Source organism: Microtus oregoni, unplaced genomic scaffold (genome assembly GCF_018167655.1).
Source record: "Microtus oregoni isolate MIOR12 unplaced genomic scaffold, Mior012 000050F_ref0000143, whole genome shotgun sequence".
Taxonomy (NCBI): Eukaryota; Metazoa; Chordata; class Mammalia; order Rodentia; family Cricetidae; genus Microtus; species Microtus oregoni.
The window spans coordinates 5,037,290-5,060,207 of record NW_024543256.1 but is presented as its reverse complement, the minus strand read 5'-3'; the positions used below and the strand labels follow the sequence as shown (position 1 = coordinate 5,060,207).

The 22,918-nt window shown below is 37.9% G+C and overlaps 1 protein-coding gene across 1 annotated transcript in view; it reads right to left on the bottom strand.

Annotated features, from left to right (window-relative positions):
- LOC121437087 (protein diaphanous homolog 2-like) overlaps nt 1-22,918 on the bottom strand; it is a 441,828-nt gene that overhangs the window by 350,122 nt on the left and 68,788 nt on the right. The window contains 2 exon segments of the mRNA XM_041636931.1: nt 15,041-15,199; nt 15,940-16,071. Of these exon segments, the coding sequence (XP_041492865.1) occupies nt 15,041-15,199; nt 15,940-16,071 (291 nt within the window).

The window sequence follows — 22,918 nt, the reverse complement described above, 5'->3', positions numbered from 1 at the left end:
AATTTTAGAACCATATCATCCCCTTCAAAGCCTGGGCAAACAGGGTAAAGCACTGGCCTTGACAATCTGAGCAGTATCTCAGAGACTAGGAGACTAGGTCTTTACTCTATATAGCAATATTTATTTTAGAGAAAACCCTCACACACAGAGTCTTTTTTTTTTGTTTGTTTTGTTTTGTTTTGTTTTTCGAGATAGGGTTTCTCTGTGGTTTTGGAGCCTGTCCTGGAACTAGCTCTTGTAGACCAGGCTGGTCTCGAACTCACAGAGATCCGCCTGCCTCTGCCTCCCGAGTGCTGGGATTAAACAGAGTCTTTTTTTTTTAATGTCGCATGGTCTTTTAATCCTTCCCTCTATACATAACCTTTAGATCAATCCTTTGAAACTAAATAATATTAAAATATAATGTATTATATTGTGTCCACACTAATTCTTACTCTGTATCATTTATACGCTGGTTATACTCTTTTTGTCTCAGTCCATGCCATACTATTCGTTTTCAGTTCAGAAGGCAACTAAAAACCTTTCATCAGTCTTACTTGTTAATGACATTTATCCAGTAGTTTGCTGTTGTGAGTAGACAAGCTGGATATATTCATCTCTTGGGGGTAGAGCAAAGGTAATCTAATCGGAATATGTACAAAATCACTTTGAAAGTAGTTGTGGTAGTTTATTAAGAGATAAAATTGATTTCTATTTGATATCTGGTTACTTGAAATCATGTTAAAATTTTATATTAATGTCAAATATCTAAACAAGGAGGTAGTCAAGTTACAGCTTGCCTAAATCTCAGAGGCAAGTATACTGTAAGTATTTCAAAGACTGCTGTAGCCAGAAGCAAAGTGCCTTTTGGCACTTTTGTCTTTGTTTCAGCTTTATTCCTTCTTCAAGTCTCACTGAGTAAGGACACAGGATAGACACCTGACTTCTTTTCATAAGATGCCAAAGGTAGGGAGAGGCTACTCCAAAATTGCCTATTTTGTATGTTTTTCCAAATACTAAAAACAAAATAGTAAATTTATAAAATAGAACTATTTTGGAAAGCTAAAAAATTGTATTATTTTAGTAATCTGACTTAGTGAATACCAATGAAAATAAAAATCATTTCAATAACCAAGAGCTGCCAGCTAATAAACCACATACATAGTAGCTTTAATTGCAGTCACCTGGCCAGTAATTGTTATGCACAAAGATTAATAACTGAAATTAAATGAATTCTATCTCCCTAATCTTTAATAACATTCAGAAATGGTACACAAATATAAAATATCCTTGGTAGAACAACACCTACACACACACACACACAAATTTTTTTTATTTATTTATTTATTTATTTAATATGCATTGGTGTTTTGCCTGCATGTTTGTCTGTCTGTGAGAGAGTGTCCAGAGCCCCTAGAACTGGAGTTACAGACAGTTATGAGTTGCCATGTGTTTATTGAGAGTTAACTCAGGCCCTTTGGAATAGCGGCCATTTCCCTTAACTGCTGAGCCATCTCTTGAGCCCCTCTGTTCATCTCTTTAAAAAATATATATAAATAATAAATGACAAAAGATAATTTATGCATGTTAAAATACAATAGTAAGGCTTTAGTTAGGTAGATAGGAAAATGAGTAATTAATGGGCACCTAATTTTTTAAAAAAAATAGTTATTTTTAGGTGTATGTGTTTTTGTGCGTATGCCACATATATTCAGGTATCTTTTGAGGCCAGAAGAAGGTGTCAGATTCCCTGGAGCTGGAATTAAAGACATATGAGAACTGCCTGATATGGGTGCTGCGAACTGTAGTCAGGTGCTCTGGATGAAGAGTAGGTGCTCTTAAACACTGAGCCATCTCCCCCAGGGACCCCTAGAAGAATTAGGGATTCTAATTCTAGTTCATTCAAGCCTAATAATTATTAGCCATATCACTGTTTTGAAATCTGGCAATTTAAAGACACAGAATCGTGCAGAGCTAGGGAGCCAGAGAAAACATCTTTTTTTGTTTGTTTGTTTGTTTTTTTTTTTTTTCGAGACAGGGTTTCTCTGTGGCTTTGGAGCCTGTTCTGGAACTAGCTCTGTAGACCAGGCTGGTCTCGAACTCACAGAGATCCGCCTGCCTCTGCCTCCCGAGTGCTGGGATTAAAGGCGTGCGCCACCATCGCCAGGCTAGAAAACATCTTAATGATCCATATCAGTCACATTCAATCCATCTGTGAAGGACCTTGTCTATAAGTAATTTCCCTTCTGTTGAAACAAACCCATTTTTTTCTTGTTTTGTCCTCAGTGGGGGGGGGGGGGGGGGAACTCTGGTCACTGTCCTCTGTAGAGCAACTTCTCGGGAATTAAATTTCTTTTTAAAAATAAACTAAGCAACTTTGGTTAATTCAATCACTCCATAGAAACACCATTCTTCAGTTGTTTAATTCATTGCTAATAGAATTGACTGAAAATGTCCAATGCATCTACATCATCTACTAGGAAAACTCACATCAAACCTCCAACTTTTCTTTTGCATATAAGACTATTTGGATGATGGTTTCTGACTTTTTTCTTTCTTCTTCAAAACTGTCACTTAAAAGCAGATTACAGTTGCTTAAATATACACCGTGTGGTCATAGAGTAGCCCGGTGTGTAGTTTAGTATGTTATCAATTTCCAGAAACCCACTTTCTCTTTCCTTCTATTTGTCAGCTAAATACCTGCTCACACTTTAAGACTAATCAACTATTTCTAAGTACTTCTCTCAAATCTCCTATGCTGTAAATAATAGAACACGGTAGTTTCTGCATGCAATATCGATTTTGAAAGCTTGGAGAGACTGTTTAGTAGTACTAGGAAAATGCCATAATATACTAGTTCGTCAACACATGTTTCTGAATAAGTTTTTTTTTCTTCATAGTAACTCTCATTTGTGTATGGCAAATAAGAATACAGCTAAATTTAACTCTATTGTTATGTAAAGACTGAAGCACAAACACACTCATACATGCACACAGGCAGTGACTAACAAGGCTAGACTTCTCCAGGACACACTATGTGTTGATAATTAGGTGTGGGTGAAAGTCAGATTGAAGTTATAATATTCTCCACTGTGATAGACACTGTCCTAAATATTAGTATAAGAAACAAATAATGATGTGTGGTAATTCTGAATCATCAATGTTTGAATTTAGGTAGAAAATATGAAACTACATAGAACAGAGAAAATACACATATTAACTTTGTGGCAAATGTCACAGTTTATATAATTATATTATTATAAGGAGTTTTCTGACACAGTAGACAAAAAGATAAATTTGAGTCACTGTGGAAAAAAATACATATTTTGTCAATGAATAGTAGGAAGAGAAAACGGAAAAAAATCAGAACCCATAAATTTTACGTTGTGCTAATTAAAAGAATGGTGTAACATGTCAGAAAATGCTAACTTCAGAGTGATCTAGTTTTAGAATGGAGAGGGAAGCAATATGTAAATACTCTGAGGGAAAGTGGCTATGAACAATTAACTCTCTCTGCTGTATTGCTCATAATTATCAGATAAAGATACAATCTGATTTTATTCATAATTGGTAGATACACAATCAGACTTGAACCTTTAGCCTACAACTTCCTATTTCGACAATCTTGGGAAAACACTTTCCCTAATTATAAACTAGGTCTTAGTTAAGTAGCTATGGTCCAAGCCATATTTGTGGGACTTGATATGATAAAGTATTATAAGAACCATGATGATCATCAAACTGGAAGTAATGTGAACCTCCCTCAGCTTCCCATCTTAACATAAGTTTCAGAGTCACATCAGTCCCTTTTGGATGTGGCACTCTATTAGCATGATAATTTCGTGTCTTGCCATGACTCTTTCTAAACTCTCTCTAACTTTAGCTATGTATATGTCTAGTGACATAAAGTTGTTATTGATTTTTAAACCTGCTTTTTAAAAGACATCTTATATTCAGCACTGAAAACAATACTATTCATTCAATGTTGGTTGAATGAAAAGGTAAAGATTCCCACATTCACTTGGTTTCTTTGTATCTATTGATATACTTTTCCCTTTACCAGGGAAAATGTTCTATGTTTGCATGAAGGACGAAAAATCAATATGAATTATCCATGTGCTATGTGCCTATGGCACAGGCACTTTGGCAAGTGCCTTGTAATCATATATTTTAAATCTTGAAATCAACCCAGTGAATTAGTTATCTCTATGTCCATTTTTCAGGTAACATACAGCATATAGGCAGAGTACACATAGTTAATAAGGGTTGGTGCCAGAACACAGCCTGTTCACTTATACACATTGAGATTTAATATTTACTGGTTTTACTAATGGGCTATAGGTTATGGAGAAGGTGTTTGGAAAAGGGAGCCATTGTGCAGGAAGATTGGTCATTAATAATAATGAGTCCTTTCCAACTTCATTGAGTATAATTAATACCACTTGTGCTTTTCCATAGTAATTTATACATGCTCTGGTTGCAACATTTATTTCACAATACATAATTTTGTTTACATACTCAGTATCACCCACCAGATTGTGACCTCTTTATAAATGAGGACTATGATCAGATTTCCCCCTGGAATGTTCAATGAATAAAATGCTCCAATCAAGCCAAAGATAATTAAGGCTAATTTGATGATTAGAGAAATCTTTGGTGACCTTCAAGTATTGTTTCAGAATAGTGCCAAGGACATAAAATTAAATTAAATGGATAGCCAGAAAGAGGAGGTAATGTGTAAGGATAATTTATTCAAAATATTGACTGTGGATAATAACTGGATAATAGAGGGGGCTGTAGAGCCAGCAGCTGGAAAATGGTGAGGCTAGTGGCAAAAGTTATTATAATTATCCTACTGAATAAGTTCAGCATAATTAGGCTGGAGGAGATTAGGAACCAGAAGAAATAAAAACAGAAAATCAAGAATTCATGGGTGCCTGCAACTACCCAGGCCCAGAACTAGGATTTAATGTTGGCCCTCCCTAATAGGCACCTATTCTGTGATCTGTTGGGGCATAGGTTGCGGGGGGGGGGGGTCATGTGGACCCAGGGTCATAGGATCTCCACAAACCAAGGCACACAGTGCAGCAAAGGAATGTCCAGGAAGAATCCCAGTGAGGGTCAAGTGTTAATAATGTAGCGGCAACCAGGGGCTTCTAACCAAGCCAATGATTTTTGTGATGAATGCCTGCATGTAAACATATATGGATAAAGGGGTTTACTGCGTGATTGATTCACTGTGTCACATTGCAGCTTCCATGATAAGATTTTTCCTTCCTTCCTTCCTTCCTTCCTTCCTTCCCTTCCTTCCTTTCTTCCTCTCTTTCTCTTGCTCTCTCTCTCTTTCTTAATTTTCTTTCTTTTTTTTTAAATTTTAATTTTGTTTTATTGGCATGGGTGGCAGGGGCAGAGGGCAGATGGAAGGGGAACAGAGATGGGTGGGATGCAGGATGTGAATGAAACAAAGAGTAAGTAAAAAAAGTTAGAAATCACTATTTTGAAGTACATATTAATATAAATTTATAAATCCAAACAAGTAATATTTTCATTGTTGTTACATACTGAGTCTTACTATGAACTCGTTACATTCAGGTTTTAAACATAACAATTTTTAACTATTCTTTTATTTTAAAATTACAATTCATAGCTATTGTTTCTTATAACTATTTTCTACAATGTTTCTTTGAGAATCATCTCTTAGTCTGCTTACTTCTTCAGTTTTGTTGGACAGAGCCATGATCTTTCTACAGCAGAAATTAGTAATTTAAATTTTAGAAAGAAAGGTATGACTACATCTATTAACTACCTATCTTACATGTTTTATAAATTCATTTTCATGTGACTACCTTAATAAAAGTGAGCTTCTCAAGTTAAAAAAAAAATCCAATTGTGCTAGGCTAGGGATGTAGCTCAGTGGGAGTCTTGGACAGCCCTGGATTCAACTCTCAGTACTTTTAAAGGATGGTAAAATAATTCATGGGTATTTACTACATTATTAAACAGAGACCCCTTGACCAAAAGCACTGGCCTCCTCTGGGAAGCTGTTAGAAATTCAAATCAACTAAATCAGAGGGTGTTTTTTTCCTGTACTTGGAAAAAGTGTGTTTGTGGGGGGAGGTGTTGAGAAAACCTAAATGTAATTTGAATGCATTCCAAGGTCTGGGAGCTAGGATGACAAAATTTTCAGGTCAAGAGATACTCAGGCAGTTATCCCCAGTTTACCTACAAAATCTTACAATATTTTTAAAAATAACAAGTTCTATGTTTGATGTGTTTTCAAAGCTTGATCTCGATTTAAAACTGGAGAAATCTGGAGCCATTTGTAGCAACAAAAGGACAGAACTGCTCTAACTGTTCTTGATTAGTCCATATAAAATGACACTGATCTGTATCATAATTTACCACTTACTGGTTCAAGAGCACAACAACCAAACAAATTGTCCATGCTGCGCTGTGGAGGCTTCCGATATATTGCTCATGAATCTTATAAACTTTCCCTTGTTTTTCTCCTTAAAACTATACTAAAATTATATTCACACCGCACTATATTGAGTCTGGTATACTGTGTTTCAGTGCAGTGATGGACTAGATAGCCTAGTAGATTATTCGCACCCTCTTAACTAACTGAAGCTGATAAGCAAATTCTCATAGGCTAATGCAACCTGCCACTCAGATATTTTGTCAGAAAACTTAAGTCAGAACATTTAAATTTTAGTTGCAGACAACTGGGCTTCAATGTTGGCCACAAATATACCTGTGGTACTAATACCTTCTTTGGGTTTACATGTCAGAGTTATTTATACTTGCTCTAAGGAGTTCAATGCCTCAATCCTTAGGCCACACAGAATGTGTACTTATAGCAAATATGAGCACACTGTGCCCATGAAAATAAAATGGTGAAGTAGCATCCATGAGGCAGCATATGCTGATACTGTGTTACCAGAGTCAGCATCCCAATTTCAGGTGGAAAGTAAATTGTGAGAACGTGTTATATAGGAATGAAATGGTGGATTTTATGCATCTGCCCCAAAGCAACCTTACACACCAACTTTAGAGTGTTACAGAAAAATGCTTACCTAACTTCATGAGAATGGCTGTAGAATGTATAGTGATCATAGATATAAAATAAACGGAATGCAAAGGAAGTCATACACATACTCCCTAGTGAGATGTTTCTTGGTACATTTAAGGAGGTCTAACATGAAAGTGGTGTTAAGATTTACATTTGAGACAAAACTTCAGGCCAATAAATTACATTAGAAAGAAATCCTTTCAGACCTCTTCCTTTCTCCTTATATTTATGCAAACAGCTACAAGGTACTCAGTGAACTTAAGACTTGTATTAACAAAGAGTTGCCCATTCCCCATGTGTGAAGGGAACAGCTCTAACATACCAACATGACCAAAGACACACAGATACTGGACTGATTAACCTTAAAAAGAAATAAGATACTTCATTGGAGAGAGAGATATTATTGAATCCTTGAAATTGAAACCATTTAATCTATCACTGTGATCAGACAATTCAACTTTCTTTCTTTTAGTAAAATGTGTCCTAATTATGGTTTATTTTCCTATTATATTTATATATTCATGGAACAGTTAATATTTAAGCAATCATGAGTGCTCCAGTGCCTATATCAAAACAACTACTACTGCTTGCCAGTCTTGATACAGCACATGAATCCTAATGCTAGTTTCCTTTATTTTTTTTTAAAAATAAGTTCTGCTCTCTCTGCCAAGGGTTGTTTGCAAATTATTGCTTTCTTCAACACAAGCACACATTGCAATAACACTGAGAAACATAATGTACTTTTAAGGATTGCAATAACCATAAAGACATTAGCTCTGCAGCTACGACCAGACAGGTCTAACACATGCATTCTTGGCTTTATTTCTGAGTCTGTCACCAAAACTCGTTTCTTTTAAAGGTGTTACGTGACCACGGTTGACACTAATTCAGCCAAATGTAATTGTCCTTTTTTACACTCTTGATGTTTGTATTCTAATGGTACTTCCAACAAAAAGGGAACAGATGATATCAATTGTATAAAAAGTCATCCAATTTAAGAGTGTTACACTTGTTAACTTGATTTATGGTAGCAATCTGGGAAAGCAGAACTTAAACTTGAAACCATGACAACATTAAATGTAATAAGGATTCATCTCAATTGCCACCTTCAGGCCCAGCAGGGCATCTGTGCTATTAGTTTCTCAGAGAAGACAAATTCTGCTTTCCTACCCTCACTCCTCTACCTCTGAGGGTTTTCCTTGTAGTATTACTTATTCAAGGTGAATGCACTACACATGCATTAGTCTGAAGAAGCCAGGACCAATGGCAAATCAACAGCCATTTCTGCTCATTTAGGAAAGGTCACAATGAATTAATGAAACATGTCTGTACTTCACAAACAAAAGAAGGTCTGCTCCTTACAAGTGCTTTCAGTTAATCAACCTGTCTATAGTAAACCTACCAAATTCTTCTGAGAATAGTTTTAAGAAGATCAAATTATTTTAAATTGATATAAAAACAGTCTACAAGTATAAGTATCTCTTGGGTTTTTTTTAACAGCTTCTTTAATAAGGATTGCTTTACACAAATACTAAAACCACCCAACTTTTATTGTAATGAGCATTTATACTTAAACCTGACTACATGAAGTTTGAGAGAAAGTAAGATCAGTTCTTTGTCGTTTTTCCGTGGACATAAGTTCAAAGATTATTACCACCAATAAGAGAGAACATGGGCAATAATGCAGGTAGCTATCACTCAGAGGTTTGTCATTAGTATAAAAGTAACTCTGATAATCAACAGTAAATATTTTGAAAAGCAAAATCAACAGCAAAGAGGAACAGCTGTTTAGGAGTTACTTAAATATATTTCTGTCAGTAGCTTTCTCCAATCAATCATTCATTCACTCATCTTAAATTCTCTATATAATTTTATCATATGAAGTAATATCAATCATTTTCTCCTCTTGAGTATTTTTCTAATCACTTTCTTTTTGCAGCTCTGGGAAGGATTATCACTGATATCTTATCATTGATGCCTTATTACAAATAATCAGCTGTGAATCCTCTTTTTCATTGTAAGGAATGAATATAACATTTAGTATTTTAAACATCTAGAGCTTAGTGGCAGTAAAGACATTCACATGCCTATGAAACCACTCCTACTATCCATAATCAGAACTTATTAACAGCCTACGCTAAAATATTAAACACTAACAGTCTGTCCTCTTTCTAATCTTCCGAGTAGCTACATCTCTAGTTTTGTGTAAATTTAAAAGGTAAACCTATCAGACTTACACCTGACTTCTCCATGGAAACCATGAAAGCCAGAAGGTCCTGGATAGATGTACTGCAGAAACTGAGAGACCATGGGTGCAAGCCCAGATTACTATACCCAGCCAAGCTTTCATTCACTATAAATGGAGAAAATAAAATTTTCCAGGATAAAAACAAATTTAAACAATACGCAGCCACAAATCCAGCCTTACAGAAAGTAATTGAAGGAAAATCACTAACCAAGGAGTCCAATAATGACCACAATAACTCAGACATCTAGAGACCCTTCACCAACACAAAACAAAGAAGGGAAACACACAAACTCTACGACTAAAAAAAAATGACCGGAGTTAACAACCACTGGTCATTAATATCACTTAATGTCAATGGACTCAACTCACCTATAAAAAGGTACAGGCTAAGAGATTGGATAAGAAAACAGGATCCCACATTCTGCTGTTTACAAGAAACACACCTCAACCACAAAGACAAGCACCTACTCAGAGTAAAGGGCTGGGAAAAGGCCTATCAAGCAAATGGACCTAAGAAACAGGCAGGTGTGGCCATACTAATCTCTAACAAAGTTGACTTTAAACTTAAATCAATCAGAAGAGATGGAGAGGGGCATTTTATACTCATAACAGGAACAGTTCATCAGGATGAAGTCTCAATCCTGAACATCTATGCCCCTAATATAAAAGCACCCACGTACATAAAAGAAACATTGCTAAAATTCAAGGCAGCCATCAAACCGCACACACTAATAGTAGGAGACTTCAACACTCCTCTCTCACCAATGGACAGGTCAATCAGACAGGAACCTAACAGAGAAATAAGAGAATTAGTGGAGGTAATGAATCAAATGGACTTAACAGACATCTATAGAACATTCCATCCAAATAGGAAAGAATATACCTTCTTCTCTGCAGCTCACGGAACCTTCTCGAAAATCGACCACATAGTCGGTAACAAAGCAAACATCCACAGTTACAAAAAAATATTAGTAACCACCTGTGTCTTATCAGATCACCATGGATTAAAGTTAGAATTCAACAATAATGCTACCCCCAGAAAGCATACAAAGTCATGGAAACTGAACAGTCAACTATTGAACCATAGCTGGATTAAGGAAGAAATAAAGAAAGAAATTAAAGTCTTCCTGGAATTCAATGAAAATAAAGAAACAACATACTCAAACTTATGGGACACTATGAAAGCAGTCCTAAGAGGAAAGTTCATAGCACTAAGTGCCCACTTAAAGAAAACAGAGAAAGCTCACATTGGAGACTTAACAGCCCACCTGAAAGCTCTAGAAAAAAAAGAAGCAGACTCACTTAGGAGGAGTAGAAGACTGGAAATAATCAAAATGAGGGCTGAAATCAACAAAATAGAAACACAGAAAACAATCCAAAGAATCAATGAAACAAAAAGCTGGTTCCTGGAGAAAATCAACAAGATTGACAAACCACTATCCAAGCTAATCAAACGGCAGAGAGAGAATTTGCAAATGAATAAGATCAGAAATGAAAAGGGGGACATAACCACAGACACAGAGGAAATTCAGAGAATCATTAGATCTTACTACAAAAGCCTATATGCCACAAAATTGGAAAATGTAAAGGAAATGGATACTTTTTTAGATAAATATCATATACCAAAGTTAAATCAGGACCTGGTGAACAATCTAAATAGACCTGTTAGTCGCGAAGAATTAGAAGAGGTTATCAAAAACCTCCCTACCAAAAAAAGCCCAGGACCAGATGGTTTCAATGAGGAATTCTACCAGATCTTCCAAGAAGATCTAATACCTATACTCCTTAATGTATTCCACAAGATAGAAACAGAAGGGTCATTACCAAACTCCTTTTATGAAGCCACAATTACTCTGATACCAAAACCACTCAAAGACTCAACCAGGAAAGAGAACTACAGGCCAATCTCACTCATGAATATCGACGCAAAAATCCTCAACAAAATACTGGCAAATCGAATCCAAGAACACATCCGAAAAATTATCCATTATGATCAAGTAGGCTTCATTCCTGAGATGCAGGGCTGGTTCAACATACGAAAATCTATCAATGTAATCCAGCATATAAATAAACTGAAAGAAAAAAACCATATGATCATTTCATTAGATGCTGAAAAAGCATTTGACAAAATTCAACATCCATTTATGTTAAAAGTCTTGGAGAGATTAGGGATACAAGGGTCATACCTAAATATAATAAAAGCTATATACAGCAAGCCGACAGCTAACATCAAATTAAACGGAGAGAAACTCAAAGCCATCCCACTTAACTCAGGAACACGACAAGGCTGTCCACTCTCCCCATACCTCTTCAATATAGTGCTTGAAGTTCTAGCAATAGCAATAAGACAACATAATGGAATCAAGGGGATTCGAATTGGAAAGGAAGAAGTTAAACTTTCGTTATTTGCAGATGATATGATAGTGTACATAAGCGACCCCAAAAACTCCACCAAAGAACTCCTACAGCTGATAAACAGCTTTAGTAATGTGGCAGGATACAAGATCAACTCCAAAAAATCAGTCGCCCTCTTATACACAAAGGATATGGAAGCAGAGAGGGAAATCAGAGAAGCTTCACCATTCACAATAGCCAAAAACAGCATAAAATATCTTGGGGTACATCTAACCAAGGAAGTGAAAGATCTATTTGACAAGAACTTTAAGGCATTGAAGAAAGAAATTGAAGAGGATACCAAAAAATGGATGGACCTCCCTTGCTCTTGGATTGGGAGGATCAACATAGTAAAAATGGCAATTCTACCAAAGGCTATTTATAGATTCAATGCAATCCCCATCAAGATCCCATCAAAATTCTTCACAGATCTGGAGAGGACAATAATCAACTTTATATGGAAAAACAAAAAACCCAGGATAGCCAAAACAATCCTATACAATAAAGGATCTTCTGGAGGCATTACCATCCCTGACTTCAAACTCTATTACAGAGCTACAGTAATGAAAACAGTGTGGTACTGGCATAAAAACAGAGAAGTCGACCAATGGAATCGTATAGAAGACCCGGATTTTATCCCACAAACCTATGAACACCTGATTTTCGATAAAGGAGCTAAAAGTATAAAATGGAAGAAAGAAAGCATCTTCAACAAATGGTGCTGGCACAACTGGATGTCATCTTGTAGAAGAATGAAAATAGACCCTTATCTATCACCGTGCACAAAACTCAAGTCCAAATGGATTAAAGACCTCAATATCAGCCCGAACACACTGAACCTGATAGAAGAGAAAGTGGGAAGTACCCTACAGGAGCTGGGCACAGGAGATCGCTTCCTATGTATAACCCCAGAAGCACAGACATTAAGGGCAACATTGAATAAATGGGACCTACTTAAACTGAGAAGCTTCTGTAAAGCAAAGGACATAGTCAATAAGACACAAAGGCAACCTACTGATTGGGAGAAGATCTTCACCAACCCCACAACAGACAAAGGTCTGATCTCCAAAATATATAAAGAACTCAAGAAACTAGACTTTAAAATGCTAATTAACCCAATTAAAAAATGGGGCACTGAACTGAACAGAGAATTCTCAGCAGAGGAAGTTCAAATGGCCAAAAGACACTTAAAGTCGTGCTCAACTTCCTTAGCAATCAGGGAAATGCAAATCAAAACAACTTTGAGATATCATCTTACACCTGTGAGAATGGCTAAAGTCAAAAACACCAAGGATAACCTTTGCTGGAGAGGCTGTGGAGGAACGGGTACCCTCATCCATTGCTGGTGGGAATGCCATCTTGTGCAACCACCGTGGAAGTCAGTGTTTCGGTTTCTCAGGAAATTCGGGATCAACTTACCCCTGGACCCAGCAATACCACTCCTGGGAATATACCCAAGAGATGCTCTATCATATGACAAAAGCATTTGTTCAACTATGTTCATAGCAGTATTATTTGTAATAGCCAGAACCTGGAAACAACCTAGATGCCCTTCAATGGAAGAATGGATGAAGAAAGTATGGAATATATACACGCTAGAGTACTACGCTGCGGTAAAAAACAATGACTTCTCGAATTTTGCAGGCAAATGGATGGAAATAGAAAACACTATCCTGAGTGAGGTGTCCCAGACCCAAAAAGATGAACATGGGATGTACTCGCTCATAATTGGTTTCTAGCCATAAATTAGGGCCACGAAGTCTACAATAGGTGAACCTAAAGAAGCTAAGTAAGAAGGTGAACCCAAGGAAAAACATATAGTTATCCTCTTGGCTAAGGGAAGTAGACCCAATTGCCGGGGAGAAAATTAGGATCTTGGGGGTGGGGTGGGATGGGGGTAAGGGGAGATGGGGAGAGAAAAGGTAGAAGGGAAGGAGGGGGGATTTGGGGAATCAGGAGAATTGGGATAAAGGAAAGGTGGATAGGGGAGCACGGAACCACAATTCTTAGTTAAGGGAACCACTTTAGGGTGAGCAAGAGATTTGACCCTAGAGGGGCTCCCAAGTGCCCAACATGAGGTTCCCAGTTAGTTCCTTGGGTAGCTGAGGATTGGGAACCTGAAATGACCCTATCCGAGAGCAATACTGACGAATATCTTGCATATCATCATAGAACCTTCATCTGGTGATGGATGGAGACAGAGACAGAGACCCACACTGGAGCACTGGACTGAGCTCCCAAGGTCCCAATGAGGAGCAGAAGGAGGGAGAACATGAGCAAAGAAGTCGGGACCACGAGGCGTGCACCCACCCACTGAGACAGTGGAGCTGATCTACTGGGAGCTCACCAAGGCCAGCTGGACTGTGAACGAAAAAGCATGGGATAAAACCGGACTCTCTGAACATGGCGAACAATGAGGGCTGATGAGATGCCAAGGACAATGGCACGGGGTTTTGATCCTACTTAATGTGCTGGCTTTGTGGAAGACCAGCCAGTTTGGATGTTCACCTTCCTAGATATGGACGGAGGGGGGAGGACCTAGGACTTACCACAGGGCAGGGATCCTGGACTGCTCTGTGGACTGGAGAGGGAGGGGGAGAGGAGTGGGGGGAGGGGTAGAAGGGTGGGAGGAGGGGGAGGGAAATGGGAGGCTGGGAGGAGGTGGAAACTTGTTTTTTGTTTATGTATTTTCTTCTTTTCTTAATAAAAAAAAAAAGAAAGAAAATAGTGTGGGCTAATTAGGAGGAGGACACAGAGAAGGGAGAAGATTTTCTGTGTATTACCATAGCCCAGGTGTGTGTGTGTATGTGTGTGTGTTGTTTGTGGGAGGGTGGGGGAGTTATGTATATATGTATGTGTGTATGTTTTTATGCATTACTGGAATTATTTTTTAATTTGGTAATAAATATAAGACATCAAATGCTACTTTGCTCTTCAGATTGTAAAGGTCTCTCATCTTTTAAAATATTACAATACAAATAATAAGCCCGTGGTGGTCAGGCAGTGAAAGCATTATTTTTATCAATGGATTATCCAGAACAGAAACTCCACTGATTATGTCCTAAGAGTGTTTTCAATGAGACCTAGAAAGGGCTGTACCCTACTATTTTTTGTTATCTTTCTTTTCCAGGAGTTACGACCAGGGATTAAAAAACATTCTCTGGATTTCTGTATCAGTGAAACTAATAAAATATCTCCTCATTTTCTTAAGAAAATATTAGGTATGTATAATATAGAAGTGAGCAGGAAACCTAAAACCATCAACAGTTATGCAAGCCTTTTACAAACAGATCAAGCTCTTACACGTTTATAAGCGGGACAGTGGTTGCAAAGCTTTTCTACAATACCTGTTTCTTAGACTCGCTCCAGTTCAATTCTCTGCCCATTAATTCAACAATCCTGGGCAGGGCTTCCTCTGCAGCCTGGACATTGAGGAAGGCCAGGCGGGTGCGACGTGAAATCATGTCAACTGCGGTGCAGGCATATTCCTTGATCCCGTATTTCACCTAAATAAAAGAAAAATTGCTGGCTTGACCCTTTCTTTTAAAATATGCTTTGAGAAAAGCTGATCTTTTTCTCTAACTGTTCTGGTTCTCTATTAGGCACAGACACTCTTGTGGTGCACATGTGCCCTCCCTCTGCCTACTACAGTAGGCTGGAAAATGGGGTGAGTTGAGTAAGAGTGGATGCCTTCTTCCTAAATAGGAGGAGGCACGGACACGCAAACTGCATCACTTCCCTTTGCTAATGCGTAATGAAAACATTTATTCACCTAGCTAAATATGCAAAGGATGAGGACAGAAAAGTCAGTTTCAATTCATCAGGCTGTAAAGGTTTCCGTCTTAGAGACCAACAAGAGGAGCTGACTGGACACTATGATTTCAATCACAATGAATTACAAATACACAAAGCTTGGTGTCTGGTTTCATAGTATCAGAAAGAAAGCTGAGACAAATCGAGAAATTATCAAAGCAGGAGGACAAGGAACCAGTCAAGATGGAAGGAACATGAACTTAAAGAGCTACAGTTTCTGGGACACACAACCAGATTTACAGAGTTGTGGTTCTCTGAACAAACTCTGGAATTCACACTCAAACTATTCTCACTATTAAATGTCTGGGAAAAGCAGACACTTGACTGCAGGTTTTGGCTGACGTGTTAGCAGTACCTAACTGGTAGAGGTAGGATGAACAGAGATGAAGGGCAGATCACAAGTACACAGGACGCCCCTGTGACCATCACATACCTCTGCTTCGATGTACGGAAACTCTGACACGAGACGCACTCCCACAACAGGCCACCGTTTTCCAGTCACACTTGCCATTTTGGCCACCTCGAAAGCTTTGTCACCGTAGGTGGTGGCAAGATGCTGTGCCACCTACAGAAATAAGACCGCATTAGACAGGCACTGTGGGTGTGGCTCCTTTAAGGCACAGGACAAAACGCTATGTCCTTAGGTTGCAAGTTTTCTCATGGCCTGTAAATAATGGTCCTTAGGGAGAATTAGGTTCGGACTCTGTGGGAGGAAACCACTTGGGTTTGGAATGCTTAGGCAAGCACTGACTCAGCATCCATGCGGCACCAGAGCAGTGACCGATGGAGCTTCAGCTTCACTTTGGTCATGAAGAGCAGCAGCCCTTCTCACACTCATGACATGAAGAAGTTGGGGGAAATTTGTACACTTGAAACAATGCAAATAAATTGCAGATTTCAAAGAGAAAAAAAAAAAAGAAGCATACAGAACACCAAATAGACTGGACCAAAAAAAAAAAAAAAAAAAAAAAACAAAAGAAACATCTCCTCACCATTTAATAATCAAAACACAAAATATACAGAATAAAGAAAGAATATTAAGGGCTGCAAAGGGAAAAGGCCAAGTTACTTATAAAGGTAAACCTATCAGACGTACACCTGACTTCTCTATGGAAACAATGAAAGCCAGAAGGTCCTGGATAGATGTTCTGCAAAAACTAAGAGACCACGGATGCAAGCCCAGACTACTATACCCAGCCAAGCTTTCGTTCACTATAAATGGAGAAAACAAAATTTTCCAGGATAAAAACAAATTTAAACAATACGTAGCCACAAATCCAGCCTTACAGAAAGTACTAGAAGGAAAATCACAAACCAAGGAGTCCAACAATGACCACAATAACTCAAGCATCTACAGACCCTTCACCAACACAACTCAAAGAAAGGAAACACACAAACACTACTACTAAAAAAGTGACCGGAGTTAACAACCACTGGTCATTAATATCACTTAATGTCAATGGACTCAACTCACCTATAAAAAGGCACAGGCTAAGAGATTGGATATGAAAACAGGATCCAACATTCTGCTGTTTACAAGAAACACACCTTAACCACAAAGACAGGCACCTACCCAGAGTAAAGGAATGGGAAAAGGTTTATCAAGCAAATAGACCTAAGAAACAAGCAGGTGTGGCCATACTAATTTCTAACAAAGTTGACTTTAAACTTAAATCAATCAGAAGAGATGGAGAGGGACATTTTTTACTCATAACAGGAACAATTCATCAGGATAAAGTCTAAATCCTGAATATCTATGCCCCTAATATAAAAGCACCCAGATTATGTAAAAGAAACATTACTAAAACTCAAGGCAGTCATCAAACCACACACACTAGTAGTAGGAGACTTCAACACTCCTCTCTCACCAATGGACAAGTCAATGAGACAGAAACCTAACAGAGAATTAAAAGAATTAATGGAGGTAATGAATCAAATGGACTTAACAGACATCTATAGAAAATTCCACCCAAATAGAAAAGAACATATCTTCTTCTCTGCAGCTCAAGGAACCTTTTCGAAAATTGACAACACACTTGGTAAAAAAGCAAACTTACACAGTTACAAAAGAATATTCGTAACCTCCTGTATCTTATCAGATCACCATAGATTAAAGTTAGAATTCAACAACAATGCTACCCTCAGAAAGCCTACAAACTCATGGAAACTGAACAGTCAATAACTGAACCACACGTGGATCAAGGAAGAAATAAAGAAAGAAATTAAAGTCTTCCTGGAATTCAATGAAAATAAAGAAACAACCGACTCAACCTTATGGGACACTATGAAAGCAGTCCTGAGAGGAAAGTTCATAGCACTAAGTGCCAACTTAAAGAAAACAGAAAAAGCACACATTGGAGACTTAACAGCCCACCTGAAAGCTCTTAAAAAAAAAGAAGCAGACTCACCTAGGAGGAGTAGAAGACCGGAAATAATCAAACTGAAGGCTGAAATCAACAAAATAGAAACACAGAAAACAATCCAAAGAATCAATGAAACAAAAAGTAGGTTCCTGGAGAAAATCAACAAGATTGATAAACCCCTATCCAAACTAATCAAATGGCAGAGAGAGAATATGCAAATTAATAGGTTCAGAAATGAAAAGGGGGACATAACCACAGACACAAAGGAAATTCAGAGAATCATTAGATCTTACTACAAAAGTCTGTATGCCACAAAACTGGAAAATGTAAAAGAAATGGACACTTTTTAAAGATAAATACCATACACCATAGTTAAACCAGGACCAGGTGAACAATCTAAATAGACCTGTTAGTTGCGAAGTATTAGAAGCTGTTATCAAAAACCTCCCTACCAAAAACCGCCCAGGACCAGATGGTTTCAATGCGGAATTCTACCAGAACTTCCAAGAAGACCTAATACCTATACTCCTTAATGTATTTCACAATATAGAAACAGAAGAGTCATTGCCAAATTCCTTTTATGAAGCTACAGTCACTCTGATACCAAAACCACACAAAGACTAAACCAAGAAAGAGAATTACAGGCCAATCTCACTCATGAATATGGACGCAAAAATCCTCAACAAAATACTGGCAAACCGTATCCAAAAACACATTAGGAAATTTATCCATTATGATCATGTACGCTTCATCCCAGAGATGCAGGGCTGGTTCAACATACGAAAATCTATCAATGTAATCCATCATATAAATAAACTGAAAGAAAAAAAACATATGATCATTTCATTAGATGCTGAAAAATCATTTGACAAAATTCAACATCCCTTTATGATAAAAGTATTGGAGAGATTAGGGATACAAGGGTCATACCTAAATATAATAAAAGCTATATACAGCAAGCCGACAGCTAACATCAAATTAAACGGAGAGAAACTCAAAGCCATCCCACTAAACTCAGGAACACGACAGGCTGTCCACTCTCGCCATACCTCTTCAATATAGTGCTTGAAGTTCTAGCAATAGCAATAAGACAACATAATGGGATCAAGGGGATTCGAATAGGAAAGGAAGAAGTTAAACTTTCGTTATTTACAGATGATACGATAGTGTACATAAGTGACGACCAAAACTCCACCAAAGAACTTTTACAGCTGATAAACAGCTTTAGTAATGTGGCAGGATACAAGATCAACTCCAAAAAATCAGTCGCCCTTCTATACACAAATGATATGGAAGCAGAGAGGGATATCAGAAAAGCTTCACCTTTCACAATAGCCACAAACAGCATAAATTATCTTGGGGTACATCTAACCAAGGAAGTGAAAGATCTATTTGACAAGAAATTTAAGGCATTGAAGAAAGAAATTGAAGAGGATACCAGAAAACGGAAGGACCTCCCTTGCTCTTCCAGTGGGAGGATCAATATAGTAAAAATGGCAATTCTACCAAAGGCAATTTATAGATTCAATGCAATCCCCATCAAGGTCCCATCAAAATTCTTCACAGATCTGGAGAGGACAATAATCAACTTTATATGGAAAAACAAAAAACCCAGGATAGCCCAAACAATCTTATACAATAAAGGATCATCTGGAGGCATTACCATCCCTGACTTCAAACTCTATTATAGAGCTACAGTAATGAAAACAGCTTGGTACTGGCATAAAAACAGAGAAGTCGACCAAGGGAATCATATAGAAGACCCGGATTTTAACCCACAAACCTATGATCACCTCATTTTCGATAAAGGAGCTAAAAGTATACACTGGAAGAAAGAAAGCATCTTCAACAAATGGTGCTGGTACAACTGGATGTCAACCTGCAGAAGATTGAAAATAGACCCATATCTATCACCATGCACAAAACTCAAGTCCAAATGGATTAAAGACCTCAATATCAATCTGAACACACTGAACCTGATAGAAGAGAAAGTGTGAAGTACCCTACAACAGATGGGCACAGGAGATCGCTTCCTAGGTATAACCTCAGCAGCACAGACATTAAGGGCAACATTGAATAAATGGGACCTACTAAAACTGAGAAGCTTCTGTAAAGCAAAGGATACTGTCACTAAGACAAAAAGGCTACCTACTGACTGGGAGAAGATCTTCACCAACCCCACAACAGACAAAGGTCTGATCTCAAAAATATATAGATAACTCAAGAAATAGACTTTATAATGCTAATTAACCCAATTAAAAAATGGGGCACTGAACTGAACAGAGAATTCTCAACAGAAGAAGATCAAATGGCTAAAAGACACTTAAGGTCATGATCAACCTCCTTAGCAATCAGGGAAATGCAAATCAAAACAACTTTGAGATATCATCTTACACCTGTCAGAATGGCTAAAATCAAAAACACCAATGATAGCCTTTGCTGGAGAGGCTGTGGAGGTAGGGGTACACTCATCCATTGCTGGTGGGAATGCAATCTTGTGCAACCACTTTGGAAATCAGTGTTTCGTTCTCTCAGGAAATTCGGGTGAACCTACCCCTGGACCCAGCAATACCACTCCTGGGAATATACCCAAGAGATGCCCAATCATACCACAAAAATATTTCCTCAACTATGTTCATAGCAGTATTATTTGTAATAGCCAGAACCTGGAAACAACCTAGATGTCCTTCAGTGGAAGAATGGATGAAGAAAGTGTGGAATATATACACATTAGAGTACTAAGCTGTGGAAAAAAAACAATGACTTCTCGAATTTTGCATGCAAATGGATGGAAATAGAAAACACTATCCTGAGTGAGGTAACCCAGACCCAAAAAGATGAACATGGGATGTACTCACTCATAATTGGTTTTTAGCCATAAATAAGGGCCACGGAGTCTAAAATTGGTGAACCTAAAGAAGCTAAGTAAGAAGGTGAACCTAAGGAAAAACATATAGTTATCCTCTTGGCTATGGGAAGTAGACAAACTTGCCGGGGAGAAAATTGGGATCTTGGGGGTGGGGTGGGATGGGGGTAAGGGGAGATTGGGAGAGAAAAGTGAGAAGGGGAGGATGGGGGGAACTTGGGGAAACAGGATGATTGGGATAAAGGAAGGTTGGACAGGGGAGCACGGAAGCACAATTCTTAGTTAAGGGAGCCACCTTAGGGTTGGCAAGAGACTTGAACCTAGAGTGGCTCACAGGAGCCCAAGGCGATGTCCTCAGTTAGTTCCTTGGGCAGCTGAGGATAGGGAACCTGAAATGACCCTATCCTATAGCAATACTGACGAATATCTTGCATATCTCCATAGAACCTTCATCTGGTGATGGATGGAGATAGAGACAGAGACCCACACTGGAGCACTGGACTGAGCTGTCTAGGTCCAAATGAGGAGTGGAAGGAGGGAGAAGATGAGCAAGGAAGTCAGGACCACAAGGGGTGCACCCCCCACTGAGATAGTAGGGCTTATCTATTGGGAGCTCACCAAGGCCAGCTGGACTGTGACTGAAAAAGCATGGGATAAAACTGGACTCTCTGAACATGGCGAACAATGAGGGCTGATGAGAAGCCAAGGACAATGGCATGCGGTTTTGATTCTACTTCATGTTCTGGCTTTGTGGGAGCCTAGCCAGTTTGGATGTTCACCTTCCTAGACATGGACAAACGGGGGAAAACCTTGGACTTTCCACAGGGCAGGGAACCCTGACTGCTCTTTGGACTGGAGAGGAAGGAGGAGAAAAGTGGGGGGATGGGGAGAGGGGCGGGAGGTGGGGGATGGAAATGGGAGGCTGGGAGGAGGGGAAACCTTTTTTTTCCTTTTCTCAATAAAAAAAACCTACATATGCACTCATGATTACTGATTCATTGTTAATACAAAGATCTGTGTTGACTGTATTTATGCTGTTTTAAATTTTTCCCATTTAAAGCATTATTACATTACTTAAGAATGTGAACTTAGTATTATTCATTGGAAACTAAAACTAATAAAAACAGGTTTTTCATACAAAATGGCACAAGAATTATTTTTTTTTTTTTTTTTTTTTTTTGGTTTTTCGAGACAGGGTTTCTCTGTGGTTTTGGAGCCTGTCCTGGAACTAGCTCTTGTAGACCAGGCTGGTCTCGAACTCACAGAGATCCGCCTGCCTCTGCCTCCCGAGTGCTGGGATTAAAGGCGTGCGCCACCACGGCCCAGCAAGAATTATTCTTATTACACAATAGATGGCTATATTAATATATTTTTAAAATAAATACTACTATCCAGTTAAGTTTAACAAGAAGAAGCAAAGTACAGCATTTTCTCTATTCAAGTACGCATAATTTGAGATCTAGAAATCTGCAAATAAGATTAAAAAATCTGGACATCAAATTTTAATGTAAAAATTTCCTTCGAATTTATGTTTCTCAAAGTATAGTATTAAAAAATATAAATCTTGGCATAATCTTCTAGTGAAAAGATTCTAATTTTCTGAATATATTAAAAATAACATGAAACATATATAATATCAAATAAAGGAAGCAATATTCAGATGCCAAAGAGGATAAACATTGGAAGCAGCAGTTTTGACCTTGAGTGAAGATTAACTTAAGCTTCAATTTGCAAAGTCTCAATATGGAGGGATGGAAACCAAGCCATTAGCCTGAATAAAGTGGAAAAATAAGAGAAAATGGTTCTGGAAGCTACTCTGGACTGTAGGTCAGTTTAACAACAAATTAGAAATGAACTTGCTCATCTCTCTGGGGACTTGAAAAGAAAATTGTCCATATCAATCCTTGGTGTGAAGTAAAAAATGTAAAAGTTTTCTCTGAGAATTTGTAAGTAAAAAACTAACCTGGATACAGCCTAAAATTCACAGACATACATAGGTGTAAAAGAAAAGGAAAAGTATAACCTGCTCCTAGGTTGGTAGAATCATAGTAAATGCAAAGTTAATCATTTATAAAGATTAGTAGTAAACCCTTCTTAGAAGATTTAAAATATATCTTTGTGGAGAAAAAATGTACAAAGAACAAAAATGTTGAAAATGTTTTAAAGAAATACAACAAAGTGAA